At 40.4% G+C, this 21,123-nt stretch overlaps 1 protein-coding gene across 13 annotated transcripts in view; it reads left to right on the top strand.

Moving 5' to 3' along the window:
- LOC109462739 (proteoglycan 4-like) overlaps positions 1 to 21,123 on the top strand; it is a 36,498-nt gene that overhangs the window by 15,132 nt on the left and 243 nt on the right. For 7 of the 13 annotated variants that reach the window (XM_019759297.1, XM_019759299.1, XM_019759301.1 and 4 more), the window contains exons 3-16: positions 5,974 to 6,001; positions 6,457 to 6,512; positions 7,269 to 7,353; positions 8,001 to 8,029; positions 10,650 to 10,844; positions 11,210 to 14,056; positions 14,575 to 14,643; positions 15,015 to 15,437; positions 15,976 to 16,103; positions 17,282 to 17,407; positions 19,113 to 19,226; positions 19,988 to 20,065; positions 20,258 to 20,365; positions 20,763 to 21,008. In XM_019759297.1, coding sequence (XP_019614856.1) covers positions 5,974 to 6,001; positions 6,457 to 6,512; positions 7,269 to 7,353; positions 8,001 to 8,029; positions 10,650 to 10,844; positions 11,210 to 14,056; positions 14,575 to 14,643; positions 15,015 to 15,437; positions 15,976 to 16,103; positions 17,282 to 17,407; positions 19,113 to 19,226; positions 19,988 to 20,065; positions 20,258 to 20,365; positions 20,763 to 21,008 — 4,532 coding nt within the window. Of the gene's footprint in view, positions 1 to 5,973; positions 6,002 to 6,456; positions 6,513 to 7,268; positions 7,354 to 8,000; positions 8,030 to 10,649; positions 10,845 to 11,209; positions 14,057 to 14,574; positions 14,644 to 15,014; positions 15,438 to 15,764; positions 15,878 to 15,975; positions 16,104 to 17,281; positions 17,408 to 19,112; positions 19,227 to 19,987; positions 20,066 to 20,257; positions 20,366 to 20,762; positions 21,009 to 21,123 lie in introns of those variants that run through there. The other 6 variants (XM_019759303.1, XM_019759305.1, XM_019759304.1 and 3 more) reach the window with 6 other exon arrangements.

Raw genomic sequence — 21,123 nt, 5'->3', positions numbered from 1 at the left:
CATGAAACAAAAACTTAAAGCTTTAACTTCCAACACTTGTTGGAACACTCCCATAGACTATGGAAATGGGACTTTCTAGTACCCCAAATGGTGCCAACACAGATGAACTTTCATGCTAAGGGTTCTCACCAGTTTTACACAGAGTAGTGGTTAGGCCACACCAATTTGATTTGTTGGTTCTTGGATTTAAAAAAAATGAAGCAACAGGGCCTGGAGGAAGAAGTGTGTTTCTCATATAACCAATTTACTACTGTTCCATTCAGGAATCGCAGCATCTCCATTATGGAATATGCTTTGAACAGGGTTCTCACCAGCATGAAACAAAGACTAAGCTTTAACTTCCAACACTTAGACTACGGAAATGGGACTTACACGAAATTGTGCCAACACAGATGAACTTTCATGCTAAGGGTTCTCACCAGTTTTACACAGAGTAGTGGTTAGGCCACACCAATTTGATTTGTTGGTTCTTGGATTTAAAAAAAAATATGAAGCAACAGGGCAAAAACAATAAAAACAGACCTATAATGTATTTATGAGTCTGTTACACCAAGAGGAATGAAGATGGAAGAACACAATGTTATTTTAGACCAAAAGTACACGTTTTATTACCATCCTTGGATTTTTTTGCATATTATATCAGTGGTCGAAATACTTTTTTTTCAATGTTCTGCAATATTGCAGAATGTCAAAATTTTCTTCTGCAAAATACTTTGAAAGACTTCTTCAGTATGCAAAATTGCAGGTTACAGTGCTTAAAATTTCTTCTGCGACATTGAAAATTTCTCTGCAAAATGCAGACTGCAGATGGGTATTTTCTAACACTGGATACGACGAGATGTTTTTGCTGTACGTTTGTTATGTGGTAAATGTGTACACGCATGGACATCCTGCAACAGTGTCCATGTTGGCAGTCTTTTTCATCTAAGACAGATACCAGTATTGTCATGTTTCTATATCCTGTTTATATTGTTTCCATATAATAAAGGAGACTGGTAGAAGGCAGTTGTATGAATGTATCAGAAACATGGTTTGGTGGATAGACCACAACTATAATGTTAACTGTTATACAACATACAGACTGTACATGTTTGGTGGTGTTTTAGACTGATGGGTGGTTGTACCAACTACATGTATACCGCCTCATTGCCAAAACTGGGTTTATCAAATTTATCATGTTAAGGCCACACCAATTTGATTTGTTGGTTCTTGGATTTTTTCAGAAAAAAATGAAGCGACAGGAAAAAAAAATGAAAACAGACCTAGGCATCCTGTGATAGCCCCAAATGCTATGATGGGAGCCATGAAGTCAACATACCAGGCTGGTTTTTAATTCAAACAATGAATTTCAAACTTTTGATCAAACAAGTTGCGTTGATAGGTGGAAAAACTGTAACATCAGAGTCTGAATTGTTTGGGCCAAATATGAATATTTTGGAGTTGATTCAGAGGCCGAAATGTTTTTTTTTAAATTTTTTACAAATCAGAAAAAAACGAAGCGGGTGAATCTGTGAGCAAACAAATTAAATTGGTGTGGCCAAACAATGAAATCAAATCCACAGTTAACCCTTAACGTGATGCCTACATGTACTAGTATCATGTATGTGGCTGGCTTCACAGAATTTGTGCCGGCTTTGCATGCTACCGGTAATGTTTAATGCACACGTTATATCTTCCTTCGGGCATCCTTCACCTACACATCTGGAGGAACAATTCCAGTCTCCTCAGTAGGCCAATTAGCATTTGAAAGGTCTTGGTTGGAATACTGCTATTTGTAGCATGTAACATCCATGTGGGAGAGGGAGACATCATGTATTTATAGGTACACTGCAGGATATGGGTTGATTAAATCATGTATGAATAGGAAACTGGTGAAAAACAAGAATATTGAGTGTGTTGTCATGATAGGCATCTTTTGCTGACATGGCATGTGTACTAAGTAACCATGAGGTACAGACAGTGTATCGTTTATTCACATCCATGCCGAAAATGTCGCGTGTAACATTAACATGATAAGAAACCTGTATTTTACATGTATTTATTTGTGCTATACAGGTGATAGAAGATATTTATGATTATTTCTTTCAATGGTAAATTATGAATGTTAAATGGTGCAAGGATCTGCAACATTTTTTTCAATTCAACAACTGGACTGCTGGTAGCATATTTTAACCACCACATTAATTTTGTGATGGTAAGAATGGACAATGGTTATAGTGTGTGCCTGAATGCCCCTATGAAATTATTTTCTCTCATTATTTATTCATGTCAGTGGGTAACGTCAGTTCCCATTATTCTGCCAGTTATGATGAGACTGCCATTAGAACTGCATCAAAAACACCTGTGGAAGTACTAGTATTAGAACTGAAGTGTGCAAACTTCAGGAATTGCTTATGCTGCATTTGTAGACCTTAAAAAAAAGTCACCATGTCGAAATTAATTTTCTTCCTATTGTCCCAGCACTGTCCCAAAAATAAATTACACTTGTCCCGAAGTGAGGATGAACTGTCCCAACCTGTTTTTGGAAGTATGTTCACTTCCAAACACACTATAATTGCAGAGTAGACAGGATATTTGGGGGGAATTTTCCGGAATCCAAAAGCCGGGACGTGTGCCTGATAAACAAAAGAAGGGCTGACATTCTGATGTTGATTATTTTCTACTCTCCCAAAAATGTCCCAAATTGTCTTTTAGTTGTCCCAGCCTAAATTTTAGTGGTCAGTGGCCATTGCACCACCTTTAATTTCGAGCCCTGCATGTTATGTGGTACTCTTACCATACATGGTGAAATCATGCAGGTTGATGTTGTTGTTGTTGTGTTTGACTTTTTTTTTTCTTTTTTTTTGGGTTTTTTTCTCTGGCTGTTTTGGCAGTTATTGTGGTTGGAAACATTTGACAGAAAATGTAGAAACACTTTTTGATGCGCATGACTTTTGTCAAATGATGGTTACAAGTAACATGCTGGTGCGAAAAAGTGTCAATATATGGCAGATGATTATTGTATTGTAGTATGCACATTTATGATTCTGAAAGGCCACACCTCTTTAATTTGTTGGTTCTCAGATTTTTTCAGAAAAAAAAATGAAGCAACAGGGAAAAAAAAAAGAAAGAAAAACAGGTCTAGGCATCCTAGTATAGCCCCAAATGCTTCGATTGGAGCCATGAAGTCAACACAGGCTGGGGTAAAAGTTTAAACAATTAATTTTGAACTTTTAATCAAACCACTGCATTGATAGATGGAAAAACTACAACATATGGGCAGAAAAGGACTTTCCACAACTGTTGGGGGCAACATATGAACATTTTTGAGTTGATTCAGAACCAGAATCTTTTTTTTTGTTTGCATTTCATCCAAAAAAAATGAAGAGGTGAATCGGAGAACCAACAAATTAAATTGTTGCCCTATGGCTGATTAGCCACGGACTTATGATGACGATAAAGGGTATCTGTTGAAGGTCATTGGGCTTTTGTATGAATTCAGAAAAGCAGATGGCCCATTGTCCATTATAATACAGTAATCATGGGTAGCTTTGCCTCAAGCGATTAAACTCAGAGACCTTGGGGAATGAAAATAGCCCTTTTCATGTCGGTGAAGGTTAGACATAAGATACACGATGTACGTCAAAAAATAGTTACCCAAGCAACTGGATATGACTTCCAGAATTATATCCAGTTGCTTGATGAGTTACCGTAACTGTTTTTTTTTTTGGCGTGTGGCCGTTTTCCTGCTAGGATAACATTGTTTGGATCAAGCCAAATAGACTGGCGAGAGTGCTGCATACCGGTTCACTGGACTTGGATCCGGACTTGTAAAAATGTTAAGGTTCAAGTCCAAAAAAACTTAAAAGTCAAGAACCGAGTCCAGACTTATTTCCATAAAAGACCATTTTACATACCCCTTTTCTTTCCAAACGACATAAAACTTTCCATAGATTGCAAAATCTTTGCTGCAAAATGAAGAAAACATTGCCATCAAGCATCGTCAAGTACTGGCCTCCATGTTATGTGGCCAAAGTTTCACCCAGACAACATTGCAAGGTTGCCAACATGCAATTTTGTATGTGTCATGGTTTAGGTCCGGACTTACAAGTCCGAAACTGAACCTAAACTTCTGGACTTGAATCCGGACCTGAACCTAAATGTGGGTTTAGGTATGCAGCACTACTGGCGACCAGCTTTGATCTGGTCAACTATGCCCCAGTGAGAACACTCCCAAACTGGCTCGGTTTAGCTTGTGGTGTGAGTCCCAACTCCATTTGTACTAAGTACATACCTAATACCAGCCCAGAAGAGAACAAGAAATAGCCATGCCTTCAAGTACCAGAGTTATCAACCAAGGATTGAGGTGTTCAAGAATTCATTCTTTCCTAGAACTATCGAAGAGTGGAACTGACACTGTCACCAAATACAGTAGGGGCATTGTCATAAGATAGCTTTAAACAATGTCTAGAGTTAGAAGTTCAAGTGTAACTTAACCAGCTGCCACCGTGCCGCGTGCCTGCGAAGCTGGTGTGTTACGCCGAAAGGCGGTTATACCGGCTATACAGATACAGATACAGATTGCTGAGCCAGATCAAGCCGAATTGGGAGTTTTCCCAAAGGTGTAAAGTTGACCAGATTGAAACAGGATTGAAGCCAGTCGCCAATCTATTCGGCTCGATTCGGACAATTTTATTCTAGTGGGAAAGGGCCTGTGTTGATGTTACAGCACAACTCACAACACGGCTTAACTTCATTACTGAAGCTGCACAAATTTATTTATTGTATTTATTTCCTTAAAATTAAGTGTAGAAACATCTTGTATAACTGGAAGCCAACATTTGCAAGCAAGTTGTTATACAGTTGCATACATGGATGAAACGATAGATCAGAGTTTGTTTAAAGTGAAAACTTCTGTTCCAACACAGAGAATCATGCCTCTCACCTATAGTACCTACATGTAGAGCTTTCCACCAGTCACTCTGATCTTCTTCAGAAGGCTTGCCCAGTGAGACAATTATTTGTGTTGGAACAAGGATTTCAACTTTAAACCTGTAGCTATACCAACAGTCCAACACAGATGAGCTTTCCAGACAGATTGGAGTTTGTTTATGTAATAGGGCACCGCACTTCAAGGCTGCAATTTTGTTAAAAGGTTTTGAACAAAAGACACATTGTGTATAGTCCTGAATGCAATTTGGATGTTCCTTTCATATCAATTAGTCACAGCAGTAGTATAGCACTAACTGCTTGGTTTCTGGAATTTGTTTTTTTTTGTTAAGGGCTGATATAGATCTCAAGTAACACAAGAACTTCTTGTAAATCATATATATACATTCCAGGTCCCTTCAAATGTACTTCAATATATACATTAAGTGCTCCATGTACTACCAGTAAGTAGCACAGTAACTGATATAGTGATAGAAGACAGTGGACCTGCATAACTCTAACAACCAGAAACAAACGTTGCATTGTTTTGGCCCCATGCAAAGACATGCCTCGTGCTCTTAAATAACCTCTCAAGGTTGGCAGTTGAGAGAAAAACAAAGGAAAGACCAACCAGTCATGCCTGTGCGACTGAAAACTTCGAAAGGTGCACGTAACGCTGGCTACGCCCACTGTACACATTTCACAGACCACTGCACACGGCTGTTCACTACAGCGCGTCTGTTGTCAGCACCTGCCATTTGGTAAAGCCATGCGCACAGAATGGAGCCTCTTGTGTTGTGTAGTGAAGGTATACTAGTATATGAAAGTTTGCCCTGTAGAAAATTACATGTAGAGCAAGGTGGGAGTTCTCAACGATGCCTCACTACATGGAGCAAACTACATGGATCCACTGAGAAGTCTGGTGTACTTGTACACCCATGTACATTGTGTAAACTGTTTGATCTATTGTTTGTTATGCACAGTTCAAGACCTTGTGAATGGTACAGTGCAGTCGTAAGTCAATGTGTAATTGGTCTGTCTGACAGCTTTTTCTGTTTGTTTCAGGTCGGAAAGGGAATCGCAAATCTAGAAGGTTTGTACATAATTTTTTTAGTAAGGAGTTGTTTTAGGGACATAAGGATGATTTAGTTGGAGTGTTAGCTTTACACCATGAAATAAGAATTACTTGATGTGGGAACATGGACAAGTGTACATGTTTGTGTGTGTTGTGCATGTGATGTGTGTCGTGTGTTTGTGTGCATGTATACATTTGTGTGTATTGTGTTTTGTGTATGATGTTTGTGTGTATTGTGTTTGTGTGAATTGTGTGTATGTGCTTTATGTGTGTATGCGTGTGTGTGTGTGTGTGTGTGTGTGTGTGTGTGTGTGCGCCTTTTCCTCCTGTAATACAACAACCGGACAAGTCAAGAATTCCTGGGTGGATTTGTTATTTGGCATGGTGGTTAGGTCTTGATACCGCAGAATAATTTTTGGCCCCCTAGTGGCTTGTCATGGTACTGCCGCGTAACCTTTTGTAATCTTTTACAGGAAAGGGCCTGGGAAAAATAATGATGAATTAGAGGGGGCGGGGAGCTCAAAGGAAGGTAAGTGGAAGACTACTTAAGTTAATGCTTTAAAATTTCTAGTCTTGTATATTTTTGCAAATAAAATTTAGTAGTTTTCTACAGTTAATAATCTCTGCAAAAATCTAGAAGTATGTATTTTTTCCTTGCCATATTTGTTGGTTCTTGCTTCTTTTAAATTGTTCGTTTGCTTTGCCCTGGATCTGCCAGCTAGAAGTCCCATGCAATTTTATCTAAAGGTTTGTTTGGTTCTGTTTTGATTTGATGTAACCTTTGTTTTTTCTCCTAACTAGCTTTTTTTCTTCAACATTTTTATTTTACTTATCTTGAAAGTTCATCTGTGTCGGTAGAAATCATTATGAACAAGATTGAACTGTAATTGCAGACACAAAAAATTGGACTCATCCAAATTTTATTTTACTATTTGCGCTGTGCTTTGTTAAAAAAAATAGACTAGTGCTGCATGGCATCTTTGAGTCACAAAACATGATTGTTCTTTGATCCAAATTTAAACTTACGATTCAGCACATCTTGTTGTTTTGGATCAGAAGTTTGAATTTGAATCATGCTATGTACCAAAAAAGTAGTAGCATTGTTTGTTTCTGTTATACATGTATTTACCTAGGCTGGCCCATCTCAGTGTCATAACACTGCTTCACATTACATCAACTTTCATGTTATCATGCTTTGTTTCTGTTCAATGTATCTTGTTTCAGATCATTAAGTGGGCAATAAGTTGTGTCTTATTTTTCTTTCCTTTTTTATTTCATGACGTAGTGGCCAAGAAAGAGACAGTGCAGTGTAAGCCCTGTAGTGTAATCCTCACAGACATCCTCAAGGAGAGACCAGAACTCAGAACCATGTAAGTTTGGGTTACTAGAGAGTTCTTTCAGCAGTGACAAGGTTTTGAAGGGTAAGAATACTAACCTCCAAAATTGTGTTGCGAGACTCTTGGTCTATGATTTCAATAATGTCAGAGATAGGCTTGGTAGTGCAAGTCTATCTCGAGACTAGGCCACTCTGTGAACAAGATGGACTGTTATTCATTAAAAAATTTGGAGGTTAGTACTCTTACCCTTCAAAAACTTGTCACTGCTGAAAGAATCCTCTAGTAATTGTACGAGACAAATGAATCTCTTCGACCATGTAAGTTTGGCTGGACAGAGTGTCACTGGGCTCTGGTAAAGCTTTCATGTATTTAGTTTGTTTATTTGGTTATTTGGATTTGCCACAAAGTTGCGTTATCAAGAAAAGTTTACTTTAAAGTCTTGTGAATGTTGGCTTTTCCTTTATCATGTTAGCGCATGAGTTTTGCAAGTAGTCTTACTGCTGCATTTCATCATACATGTACATCAGGTTTTTTGTAGTAGTTTTTACTATATGGAGTTGTCGAAACTTGTTTTTAACTAAGCGTAAAAGGGTATGTTAACAGAAAAATGTCATTATGTACTTGCAGTGTTCTATGATTAAATTAAAAACATTCATGATGTGTTGTTTATGTCTCTGCAGGTCCACAGACACCAGAACGGCCATGGAAGGTGAGGATCACATGAATGCATTATCCATACTTTCAGTTCAGTTCATCCTTATGGTGACGCCATGTACTGCCTCCACAAGTTCCTGTCTTGCATGGTCAAAATCCATACTACCAAGTACCTAATACCAGCTCAGGAAAGAACCTTAGAAATATGCCTTCAAGCACCAGAGTTATCAAGCAAGGAATGAGGTGTTCAAAAAGTCATTTTTTTCTGTCACAAAGTTTTCCCAGTTGTCTAGGAGACAAAAAAACAACAACTAGAAATTTGGTATTTGCTAGCAACTGCAAAATATATCCCCCAATCCTACAGGTGTCAATGCCACTTAGCGGTGCCTCCTAGCAGAGAAGGTAGTACTGCAGCCTATCAGTAGGATGATGATCACATCCAAACGTAAAGAAATTATTCAATGAGCAACAAAAGTCATTCGTTTTTAGTTGAATTACCTTCACATTCTTTAAAAAATTTAATTTTTACTGAATTTTTTAACTCCCTAACCAAAGCTAATCAGATGCAACCATTGTTTTGGCTCAATTTAAGATTCCAGAAAAAAAATAAAATCTTTTGCAAGCAGTGCACCCTGACATGAAATGATTGAAGAATCTGGTTGTACAGTATGTGTAAACAAAGGCAGCAGAGAGATCTTTGACCTGTGTCCTTGCCAGATTGAATTACATGTATGCCCTGTGACCCCTGTGATGAACTCTTAAGCAACGACACATCCCTTTGCCACTAGAAAGCCCTTAACTATGGGTAGACCCACTTTAGGTATGTCACTAAAGGAAAAAAATAAGACTTTACTTTCTAGACCTAGAATTTCAATCAAGCAACTGTGGGCTTGTGCAAATCTTGAGGGAAACAATGCAGTGGAAGAGTTGTCTAACGAATATGCTGGCAAACCAACTGCTTACGTTTAAGCCAATTTGATTTAAGTGGTCTCCCGACCAGTAGCCACTCAACCGGTCTTGCAACTTGTTAGAGCACTGGAGCAATTTTAATGATTGTTATCAGGCACGGAGCAATTTGCCTCAGGCACAGGAACGAAAGGTCACAAATGTACGTTATTTATGCGGGTTCTGTGCAGGTCATGCATCACTGGTTGGGTATTTAGAACTAACAAAAATATTGAAGGTAGATTTTGAAAATGGCCAGACATTTCAGGTAGCTTTCTCTACTCTCTGTTCGTTCAATGGTGAAAGGTAATGGATGCTACCTGAAATGTCTGACAGTTTTCAAAATCTATCCAGTTGTTTGAGTAACAGTTGTTATGTTGGTATCTTATTATCTGGATGACCTCAAATTCAAATAAGACTAGGATCTTTTAAACTGTTTGGAATTTGGTCATTGTAAACTGGAACTTGTTGCCACCGAGTACAGTTGTGTGTGACTGATTGTTCACTATACCAGCCACTGCCATGCCATGTGCCTGTGAAGCTGTTGTGTTATGTTGAATTGCAATTATACTGACTATACAGACACATGTTAACTACAGCTGGTTTGAAGGGGTTTAGTAGAAACAGCGAAAACCAGAGGTCAATGACCTCAGTCATAGTCATACCTTCATCATTTGTCATTTGTGTTGGCTTGTTTATCATTAGTTTTTTTCTTTATCAAACCATTATTCAAAGTATGATATATCAAATCTGAAAGTGCTGCTGCAGTACTTTTTCTAGAATATCCATTATCGAACTTGACCTTTGTATTCCCCACCCCAACCTACCAATGAAAGTATAATGAAAACACAATCACAACATCAAACGTTATCCTGTTTTGCCTCAGAGCAGTTCCAAAAAGAAGCTATTTTGCTGAAAACCTCTAGAATGTCCATTATCAAACTTGACCTTGATATTCCCTACCCGAACCTACCAATTACAATGAATGACAGTTACAATTTGAACCCCCCACAGGTGCTTCCAGGCCGCTATCAGTTGGCAGCCAACCTGTCAAAAGGCAGGTGGCAAAAAAGTCCACAAGCAAGCCAGCTGGGTTCCAGGCCATTAAATGTCCATTACCAAACTTGACCTTCATATTCCCTACCGCAACCTACCAATAACAAGAGAATGACTGTTTCTATTTGAACACCCCACAGGTGCTTCCAGGCCGTTATCCAGCCAAACTGTCAAAAGGCAGGTGGCAAAAAAGTCCACAAGCAAGCCAGCTGGGTCCCAGGCCATTAGATGTCCATTATCAAACTTGACCTTCATATTCCCTACCGCAACCTACCAATAACAAGAAAATGACCGTTACAATTTGAACACCCCACAGGTGCTTCCAGGCCGCTATCCAGCCAAACTGTCAAAAGGCAGGTGGCAAAAAAGTCCACAAGCAAGCCAGCTGGGTTCCAGGCCATTAAATGTCCATTATCAAACATGACCTTCATATTCCCTACCTGAACCTACCAATTACAAGAGAATGACTGTTTCTATTTGAACACCCCACAGGTGCTTCCAGGCCGCTATCAGTCGGAAGTCAACCTGTCAAAAGGCAGGTGGCAAAAAAGTCGACCAGCAAGCCAGCCGGGTTCCAGGCCATTAAATGTCCATTATAAAACTTGACCTTCATATTCCCTACCCGAACCTACCAATAACAAGAGAATGACTATTTCTATTTTACTGCCCCACAGGCGCTTCCAGGCCGCTATCAGTTGCCAGCCAACCTGTCAAAAGGCAGGTGGCGAAGAAGTCCACGAGCAAGCCAGCTGGATTCCAGGCCAAGCTGAATGCTATGGCTTCATCGAGAGAGCCGCCGAAGAAAACGCCACGACTCGAGACTTCGCCGGAGATTGCTGTACAGAAGAAGACTCCTGCTGTCAAAGAAGGTGCAGTGACTATGTATATCTACAGATGTATAATTTTGAATGCTGCTACTTTAAAATTGCAAATTTGTAAATGATATCAATGTAAAGAAATTTTTTTTTTAACGGAGTGGTTCAATGCAAGGCCTATACGACCACTTCTTGGCATTGAACTAGAAATATGAGAGAAACATGTCTATGTCAAGTTATGGCAGTGAACATTTGATTTTGAAAGCCTGTAGATAGTAGGTTGGTTGAGAAATGGCTCTCTTTTAAGGTTTTTAATCTTCTGTTTAATACGATATTGTTTTTTGTAATTTAGCACTTATTCAGATTTGTCGGAAATATGCCAAATGCTAATAAAGCTTTCTCATGTCTAATGTCTTCAGATGCAGCCTGCAGGAGTGCAGCTTCTTCAGGTGAAAGTGTGGACAAGCAATCTCTGGGTTCTTCTTCTTCCTCTTCTTCGTCAAATCATTCCAAGCCACCTCAGGCCAACAAAGATGCCTCTGCTTCACAGAAGGAATGGCCTGTTGTGGCCAAGAAGTCGACCCATTCCATAAAGCGAAAGCTTGCACAGAAAGAAGCGCAACTGAACGGGGGGGAGAAACCGAAAAGCCAAGCCACAAACTCTGCGTCCAAAGATGAAGTCAAGTCTTCGGCATCTTCTAGTACTGCTCACAAGGTAGAGAATAAGAGTACTCCTCACAAGGAAGAGAATAAGAGTGCTAAGCCAGCAATGCCACCAAGTGCATCTAGTACATCCAGTACCCCTAGTACCGCCAGTACATCAACAAAAGAGACCAAAACTCAAAGTAGCACTGCCACAACTAATGGTCAAAAGCCTAAGAAAAAGTGCAGCTCGCTTCGAAGTTTGAGAGCGAACGAGTTGATGACCAGTTCCTTAGATCTTGGAGTTGTGCCCAAAAAGGCTGCCACTGTTGAAAAGCCAACAGACAAACCAGCTTCCACGTCACTACAGGAAAAGGCCTTGTGTTCTGATAAGACACTACTTTCAACAGCCACAAACGGTAAAATTCCAGTTAACCAGAAGGAAGACAAAAAGTCAAATGTGCAACATGTTAAAAGCGTTGAATATGTTGACAGGGTTACAACTGAGACAGGAAACACTTCAAAGTCTGGTCCTGAAAGAAAATCTGCAGCCCCAACTGTAACCAGTCTAAAGGAGGCAACAAAAGAGGAGATTGATCTAAAACAAAAGGTTTCACCAAAAGAAGAGCTTTCCTTTGGGCTAGAGATTTCTTCAAAGCAAGTTAACTCTCTGAATGAAGGGAATCCTTCAAAGCAAGAAATTTCTTCAAAGGCAGAGGATCCGCCAAAGCAAGAGGCTTCAAAGCAAGAGGTTCTGCCAAAGCAGCCTCCAAAGCAAGAGGTACCCCCAAACCAAAAGGCTCCTCGAAAGCAAGAGCTTCTGCCAATGGAAGATGTCCCTCCAAAACAAGAGACTCCTCCAAAACTAGAAGTTCCCCCAAAACAAGAGACTCTTCCAAAACAAGAGACTCTTCCAAAACGAGAGATCCCTCCCAAACAAGAAGTTCCACCAAAACAAGAAGTTCCACCAAAACAAGAAGTTCCACCAAAACAAGAGGCTCCTCCAAAACAAGAGGCTCCTCCAAAGGTAGAGATTCCTCCAAAGCAAGAGACTGCAAAACAAGAGGTTCCTCCGAAGCAAGAGAATACAAAGCAGGTTATTTCTTCAAACCAAGTGTTTCCACCAAAGCCAGAAGTTTCGACAAAGCCAGAGATTTCGACAAAGCCAGAGATTTCGACAAAGCCGGAGATTTCAACAAAGCCGGAGATTTCATCAAAGGAAGAAATTCCCTCAAAACAAGAGTTTAGCTCAAAGCAAGAGATTTCCTCAAAGCAGGAGGCTGCTCCAGGACAGAAGGTACCACCACAGACCAATCAACTCTCTGCACCAGTCACTGAGACCCTTACTTTACTGGACTATGCAGCTATGCCAACAAACCAGCCTGTTCCTTTAACTGCTCCAGCTTCGACCACAAGCAACCACAAGATGCCAGCACCAACCCAGCATGAGTCTAAACCAGCCGAACATGAGGTGATGGCTTCAACTAGTCCAGCAGAGTCTGTTCCAGTAAAGCAGGCTGTTTCTGTACCAGATCAGGCGTCTGTACAAAAACAGGTTGTTGTAGCCTCTACTCAGCAGGTGCCTATCTCTCTCCCTACTCCTGCCAGTAAAGAGTGCTCTGTACAACAAGTCATTCCTTCTGTTAGCCAGACATTGGTCAAGCCAACCAAGGCAGCGGCAAACGTGTCTTCGGTCTCATTCCAACCCGTGGCTATGCCAGTCAGCCACGTTTCTCTGCCAGTTGTGGCTTCTCCAGTTAAGGTGTTTAAAGTTGAGGTGGTGACAGTTGACCAGGCAGTCGCTACAGCCAACCAGCTTTCCGTGCCAAGAATCACGTCGGCACACCAAGCGCTCGCTTCACTCGCACAGAAAGTGGCCGCCTCAAGCGCCCAGGTTTCTGGTGCAGCCAGGAACGCACCTCTGGCTGCCCAGGACACTCCTACCTCAGGCAAACCTGTGACTGTCTCGGCTCCTCTGCAGCCTGCTCAAGCTGTACAGAAGACCACAGCAGCCAATGAAGTTTCTACCACACCCCAACAAGCCCCCTCATCAGCCACACAAGCTCCTTCTGCTTCTGATAGCCAACCTATGGAGGTAGACAGATCTTTAGCCACAAAAGCTTCTTCTACTTCTGGAAGACAACCAGTAGAGGTAGACAGATCTTCGGTCACAAAAGCTTTTACTGCTTCCTCGAGCCAACCGATGGAGGTGGACAATTCTTCTTCTTCATCCAAGCCACCCTCTGGTTCGGTGAAGGAAGTGCCAGCTGTAAGTCGAAGTAGGGAGACTCCTTCTCCTCCAGATCAGCAGGTTTCTAAACCAGAACTGGTCAAACAGAAATCTTCTGCTCCAGTCCAGAATGATGTTGCCTCGAATAGCGCAATCTCTGCTCCCACAAAATGCATTCCGTCACCAGTAAATCAGACTTTGTCATCTGGAAGCAAGGTGCCTTCATCTTCATCGTCTAAAGATGCCCCAGGCCAGACCAAGCAGCACCAGTCAAATCCAGCGAAGACTTCCACAAGAGGGACCAGTGATCCTTATGCGTCCAGACCTCCGCCACCTCTCATACCAGTGCAGAATACAGTGCCATGTGCCACGGTGAAGGGGACCAATAAAACAGGTGATGTTTTGAGAAGTTTTATTAGAGTTAAAACTTTAAATCCAACACAAAAATTCTCTCACCTAGAGTTTTCGACCAGTCACTCTGGTCTTCCTCAGTAGACTGACCCAGTGAGGCTTGTCACGTGGCTTCTTTGAAGTGTGACGTCAACACTGGGTCAAAGGTATCTGGTAGACGATGTTTTGAGAAGTTGAGAACATACATGAAAGAAGCTATGAGTAAATAACTTCATCAAGTTGGACAGAGAAATTATACAAAGGTTCAAAGTAGTGTAATTCTCGTGCCAATCTCGTGTATTTCTTGTGTGAAACATGTGTGTATGTTCATTGCTCATTGCATTAAAGACGGTCCCTCCGAGTTCTGTCTACTTACAACCTAAATCTTTGGAAAGCAGATTTTAGACTGTGGGGCAAAGTATTATAGAATAGATATCATTTTCTTAGTAAGGTTTGATGGTACCTTATTGTGTTTCAAATAAAATGATTTGACATACAATTTTTCATTTTCATTATCAACAGGTGCTGCCAACAACCCAAGTGAGCCAACTTCCAGACCTGCTGTGGAAAGTGAGGTGGTAATTGTGGAAGGTATGTTGTTAGCGTAATTTGTATTACCAGCATGTATGAATACGTCCGCATATAGTTCAGCGATTTGTCCACACGTAGTTCAAATTTCAAGTCTGTTTTTATGTTAATATGTAACTGGTGCTGTAGCAGACACCCTGTGGTGTTGGGATACACGTTCATTATGTAGCAAGTGGCAGGACAGGGCCGGACACATATAAACATGTTTCAGTAAGAATAAACAGTAGGAGTTTGTAAGGTTAGACGATTTGAGCTCAGGGTAAACACGATGCATTTGCTCTACAAATATTACCTTTCTACTTATATTTAGAACACAAAGAATTATGATGATCACAATGGTTAATTAATTTTTTTTTTTGCCTTTGTCTCTCCAGCATCAGAACCACAAGATACATCATCAAACTCTGGGAAGAGCAGTCCCCCCAGTCAGCCTTCTAGCACTTCCTCCCCTTCAATGGCTGCAACTAGTGATGCTGGCAGTAACAACCCACCAAAAAGCAGTACCCCTCCTAAGAGCAGCACCCCACCTACCAACAAACTAACAGTTGGCCCAGATACTAGGCAGCAGCCACAGACCAAACCAGATGCGGAACCTGTTGCCATTGTTATTGATGATACTCCGCCAACAACACGAGATCAGTCCTCTGCAGTACAGCAAGATCATGGTTTGCCTGGAGGGAAGAAGAGAGAGGGAGAGCCAAACCCTGGACGGCAAGATGCGAAGAAGCCGAGGTTGGACAACAGTGCTTCTCCTGCGTTTGTCAATAAAACTGTGGCAACTGTTGCAGGTGAGCTTGGTCGGGTTCCTTTATTGAGTTTATGAATGGGTTATTCTGAATAGATATTATATTTATGGGTGCTAGCGTAACAGAAATGAAAAGAAACCTACAGTGGGGGTCGCTGGAAGACAGACGAAGAATGTCCAGACTGTGCATGACTGAGAAGGTAAACATGGCCTTTGCTTTGCAATTGTTTGGTTATTCTTAATTTGTATTTGAGACCAGAATATCTGGATTGGTATTTCTGCTTATAAATAAAGCCTAATGACAAACCAACTAAGTGCTGCTTAGTGCTCTACCACATACATGACGTATTGTTGAAAAAAAAGACCGGTCCCCCTTCAGTTGACAGTACAAGCAGCTGGTCTGCCAAGCATGTTCCTGCCACCAGTGTTATACCATGTATAGTACTGTTGTTGAATAAAACTATTAAAAGACAATGACACCAGAGGGGCTGGTCACCATGATACAAAAATCAGCAGCAGTAGTTTACCATGTACAGGTCGTTGTTGCAATTGGATTTGGAGTAAAGACAAAGACCCTCTCCCCCCTATAGTTGACAGTACAAGCAGCCAGACTGTCAGGCATGTTCCAGCCAGTGCTCCAGTCACCAGAGTTGTGGGGACTAACACCACCTGGGCAACCCAGCCCCAACAACTGTTGGGGAAGGAGGAACTCAAAAAGGTTTGTTTTATTTATTCGCACATTGAATACGCACATAATAAAGATTTGGATTTTTTGGAACAGAGTCGTGTTCTATTTGGGTTACCCGAGGTCAATTGCGGGTGATTATTGTATAGTTTATTGTATGGATTGGGATGAATAACCTGTTTTGACTCTCTTTGTGACATTATGGCGCCATAAGCCTTGTTGAATGGAGCCTTCTGATAGGTCAACGTCACCAGGCTATATATGATGATAAAGAATAAAATGGAAAAAACTGCAGGAGGGGGTGGGAAGCCTAGTAGGCTTATTCTACTGAGCCCATCTCCTTTAGACTTGTAAATTTTGTCCATCAACGTTGACTGGTTTGGATTGGTTTTAATTTTTTTCTGTCACACACAACAAAGTTCCAGCAATTGATGGAAAAACAGGTGCTGGCTAGAGCCCTTAAAGGCACTCTATGTAGTTTTTTGCGCAAAAAATTGAAATATTCTAATTATACTAAATTTTGGTGTTATTAGCAGTTACTATCACTTTTCAACACATTTGTGTTATTATTTCACATTTTTTTCGTATATTTTGTCTGTTCAAACAGTCCTTCTTCAGTTCCCGGTGCCACCGGTTTGCTCAGGCAGGACAACAACAACAACATACAGGGGTTGCCCCCTGGGGTGGCTAATTGGCCCGGGCATGCCAGGCTCGATAGACAGGGGCAGATGTCACAAGATATACCCTCCTTAGAAAAAACTCATATCTTTCACATGAGGTGGAATATAATTATCAACTTAGAGTATTTTGTTGGGCATGAATAAACTGTGGCCATTATCCCTTCAAAAGAGATAAAAAATCTGGTAAACGATTAGGTATTTCAGAAACTGGTAAGCTATCAACTGACACCCCACTGGGATGTAGGTCAAACCACTGGGAGTGGACAATACCATATGTGTGGTTTGGCCAGAGGTTGAATAGAAGATCATTGATATTATTCACAGTTTTCTAAGCTTCTAAGGAGCAAGGATGTTGTATTTTTTGCTGGGGAGTATAATTTTGGAATACTAATGGGTTAAGCCAATGTACTATGTAAAGAAAAGAATAAAAAATATACTTTTTGTATTGTCAAAAAACTACATAGAGTGACTTTAAGTATGGACCAATCATTGAAAACAATTAAATGAAAACATGATAATCTACCTCTCTAGATGGTAGAAGAGAAGGTGGCCCATTGCACAGCCAAGGCGACAAGCCAGATGAAACAGTTCCAGGACAGAGTTGCCAAGCTGACCAAAGTGTGCAAAGGCTGGGAGGAGTATGCCAGGAAGCTCCAGGTATGATAGTTTGTTTCATTTATTTGCATATTAATCAATAGTTTGTGCCTATAAACTCTTCTGACAACTCTCCAGTGTCACTGACTAAAGGTAGTGGATGGTACCTAAAACGTCTGACCGTTTCTAAGATCATATCCAGTTTCTTGAGTAACTGTTTTTGGTGATGGCAACTTTATGTTGTTTAGAAAAAAAAGGCTTCAAATTAATTTTAATGTTTTCCTTTCTCAGACTGGTAAAATACATGCTCTAGGTTCTACATGCCATTGGTCTGCTGCTTTTTGCTGATTTGTAGAATAGAAACCCTGCTAATAAATTCTGTTGATAACCACATATTAACAACATGCACTGCCACAACTACATTGTACCCACATTGCCTTACATTGGAATGGCAATGTGTGCTTGCCTTTTACATGTATCTGTTTAGAGTCCATCTTACACATCATGCTTATATCTCCAGACCTCTGTCTCTCCTTTTTGCTGACTTCAAACACTGGCATACTTATGTGTAGGTCATTCTTAATTTCTTGGTTCCCAGATATTTGTGGGCTGAAAACAAAGAAGTCAAGGCTCGAAATACTTATTTCCTGCATACCTGTACTTATATTTGAAAATCACCTGCACCAGACTGACAAATTTTACCAGCACCACACATAATTTAAGAGTACAGATCACACTTGTACTAAAACTGTTCAGAAAACATTCAAAACAGTTCTAAGTTTACATGCACTAAAACGGCATAAGCAGGTGGTATTTCGAGCCATGAAAATAAAAGCAGACATTCTATGATAGTCACCCATCTACTCTTTTCTGCACAATGCATGTAAGTGCATGAATAAATCCAAATTTTAACATTATGGCGGATAACAGCTTACTGTTCAAAATATTTCAATAAAGGAGCACTTTCTGTAAGTTCAACAACTTGGCAGCCTTTCTTTAACTGTTACCAAAATGTAAACATTGGATGGCAATTGTGCCCAGGATGGTACTTTTCTGTTAAGGATCTATTTTGTCTTTTTTTCAAATCAGAAAAAAAGGCTGAGACTGAATCTGTTAACCAAGAAATTAAAGGTGAGAAAATCATAAAAATCATAACGGAATGAGACAGAGGAAGCTACATGTACACTACACACTCGATATTTAACACGTACTAATATATAACCCCACATTCCACTAAACCTCACATTAACAAGTCATTAGGTTTTGTATGCTAGAGAACATAAATGATATGCAACAATTGTCAAGAGCCTGTGCATGATTCACATCATTACGTAAGGCCTAGAAAAAATGTTGTTTCCTGTTCCCCGACCGACCCCCCCAAAAATTGGCGACCCCAGCCTTTTTTGGGGGGACCCCTGCAAGGGACATTCATTTTTTGAGCCGATCGACCTTTTCTAGCTCCATGATCTGACACCTTAGTGATGAAACGTTGTACAATCATTTCGAACATTGATAACATTCCAACATTGAAAATAAAATTGTCCTTATGCAAGTTTGACTTTCTTAAACTGTATTGTACAAGTTGGAGTAGAAGTTGGATCACTAGAGATCGACAGTCTAATAAAAAAAGAAAGAAAGAAAAAAGATAATCCCTACCTACCAACCCTAATTTTTCAGCACTGAAACAGGAAACACAACATTTTTTTCCTAGGCCTAATTCACATCAATAACAAATATCCTTGAAAACCCTTTTCTCTGCTTTTCTCAGCAAAAACTGGTGACGATGAACCAGGAGCAGGATAGGTTAAAGAAAGAACTGAAGAGACGGCGAGCTCTGGGTTCCAGGCCGGTGGAAGTGGGTGTACAGGTGGACCTGATACCGGTAAAAATTTTTTTTTTGTCCTTTAGGTTTTAACTTCTGGGTATGAGAGTATTGCTTTGGGTGACGGAGGTGTGTGTTTGTGTCTGTGCTTGTCCTAATGGATCACTGGAAGAATAGCTAAGCTAAATGCTAAAGCTAATCCAAATAAAGCAAAAAGTCAATAGCTTCAGTTCTGTGGTGGGTGGGAGGTGATTCTGACAGTTGATTGACACCAGTACTCTTTTCCCTTATTAGTTTTTAACTTCTGGCAGTGGTAGAAATTCTTTTTTTGCAGTTTTCTGCAATATTGCAGAATGTCAAAATTATGTTCTGCAGAAATACTTTCTGCAAAATACACACTTCTACACCCATGACATATACAAAATTGCATGTTGCGATGTTGCATGGTATTCCACTGTTGCAACAGTGCCTCCTACCAATTATTTACAGTACTGCATATAGTGAACGAATGAATGACTTGAAACTTTTGTTATCGTGCCACTTACTAAGTAATTTTCTTGTTGTCAAAGTGTTTTGCATTCGCTTGCAAATATTACCTTCTGATGTGCATATTATGATGTTGCAAATGTTGCAATAGTGCCTCCTACTGATTATTTACAGTACTGCATAATGAACAAATGAATATTGCATACATTTATGTCATTGTGCCACTTAATTTTTGTATTGTGAAAAGGCTTAGTGTTTTGCATTCACTTGCAAATATTACCTTCTGATGTACACATGTGTATATAATGATAATCTTTTTTATTGAACATTTGCAGCAGCCCACAGCGCAAGTTTCGAGTTCCCAAACTTCAAGTAGACAGACTGTGAGCTCAACATCAGCCCAAAATCCTGCGGTAAGTTTTCTAAAAAATAGTAGATTCAGTACATATTTGGGCAGTCTAATCAATCAATGTCAAATCAAGCTCTTTAGTCACTAAATCATCATTCATTGAAAGTTGAAGAAGAGGAGCCAAAATGTTGGAGATGGGCGGTTTAAGAATTGTTGAACTCTTTGGCAAACCTGTACATGCTTTTTTTCTGGCTAGGCTGACAGCAGTGCCCCCATGCACTCTGATGTGGCACTGCAGCCGAACACTGTAACAGTAACTGCACCTCAGCCAGCTCTGGTGGGTCTGCACAACTGTGTTTCACAGGTGTGTCAGTATAACCAAAACACACCAATTTTATCATTTGGTTCTGGGATCTGCCTGCATCATTTTTCAGATTTGCTATTAAAAGAATGAGGTTCTAAATCAAATCCAAATCATAATAAAGTCATATTTTGGTCCCAATTGTTTAAGAAAATCCCTGTCTTCCTTGTTGATACAGTTTTTCGACATCTATCAATGCAGTGGTTTGATGAGTTCATTTGCAAAGTTCATTGTAAAATTGTAGAGCAGCATGGTTATTGGCTCCTACCATACTTGATTTTTTTTGCCCATTTGGCTAAATTTCACTTTTTTTGAACCCATGTTTTGGACTGGTAGAGACAGGAGATAGAAAAGTCTAAACAAACTTGCTCAACTTGATCCAAATCTTGTACCTCCACAGGTCACAGTGGCCGTCTCCAGGCAGCAGCAAATTGCGCCGAAGCCTCCTGCTCCTGTCGTGCCTGCCTACAACCAACCCCCTCCTGTCCAGCGGGTAACCACGGCAACCGTTTCCACGGCAGCCGTTCCCATGGCGACAGTGCAGGCCCCCAACGTCACGATTGTCCAGCCTCCAGTACAGGCGAGGAAGAACATGATGGTGAAGGACCTGATCGGGGTCCAGAGAGCAGGGCCACCTCAGCCTCAGGTATTTTTTTTTAATGATTCTTTTAATGATTTTTGTCTTAAAAATTGTCTACTAGTTTTAAAGGAAAAATTTTGTGGTTTTTGAAAAAAAAAAACGATTTTTGAAATTTATTTGT

Source organism: Branchiostoma belcheri, unplaced genomic scaffold (assembly GCF_001625305.1).
Source record: "Branchiostoma belcheri isolate BF01 breed outbred unplaced genomic scaffold, Haploidv18h27 scaffold12, whole genome shotgun sequence".
Lineage (NCBI taxonomy): Eukaryota > Metazoa > Chordata > Leptocardii > Amphioxiformes > Branchiostomatidae > Branchiostoma > Branchiostoma belcheri.
The sequence above is the reverse complement of the archived record's forward strand: the minus strand, read 5'-3'. Positions and strand labels throughout refer to the sequence as shown.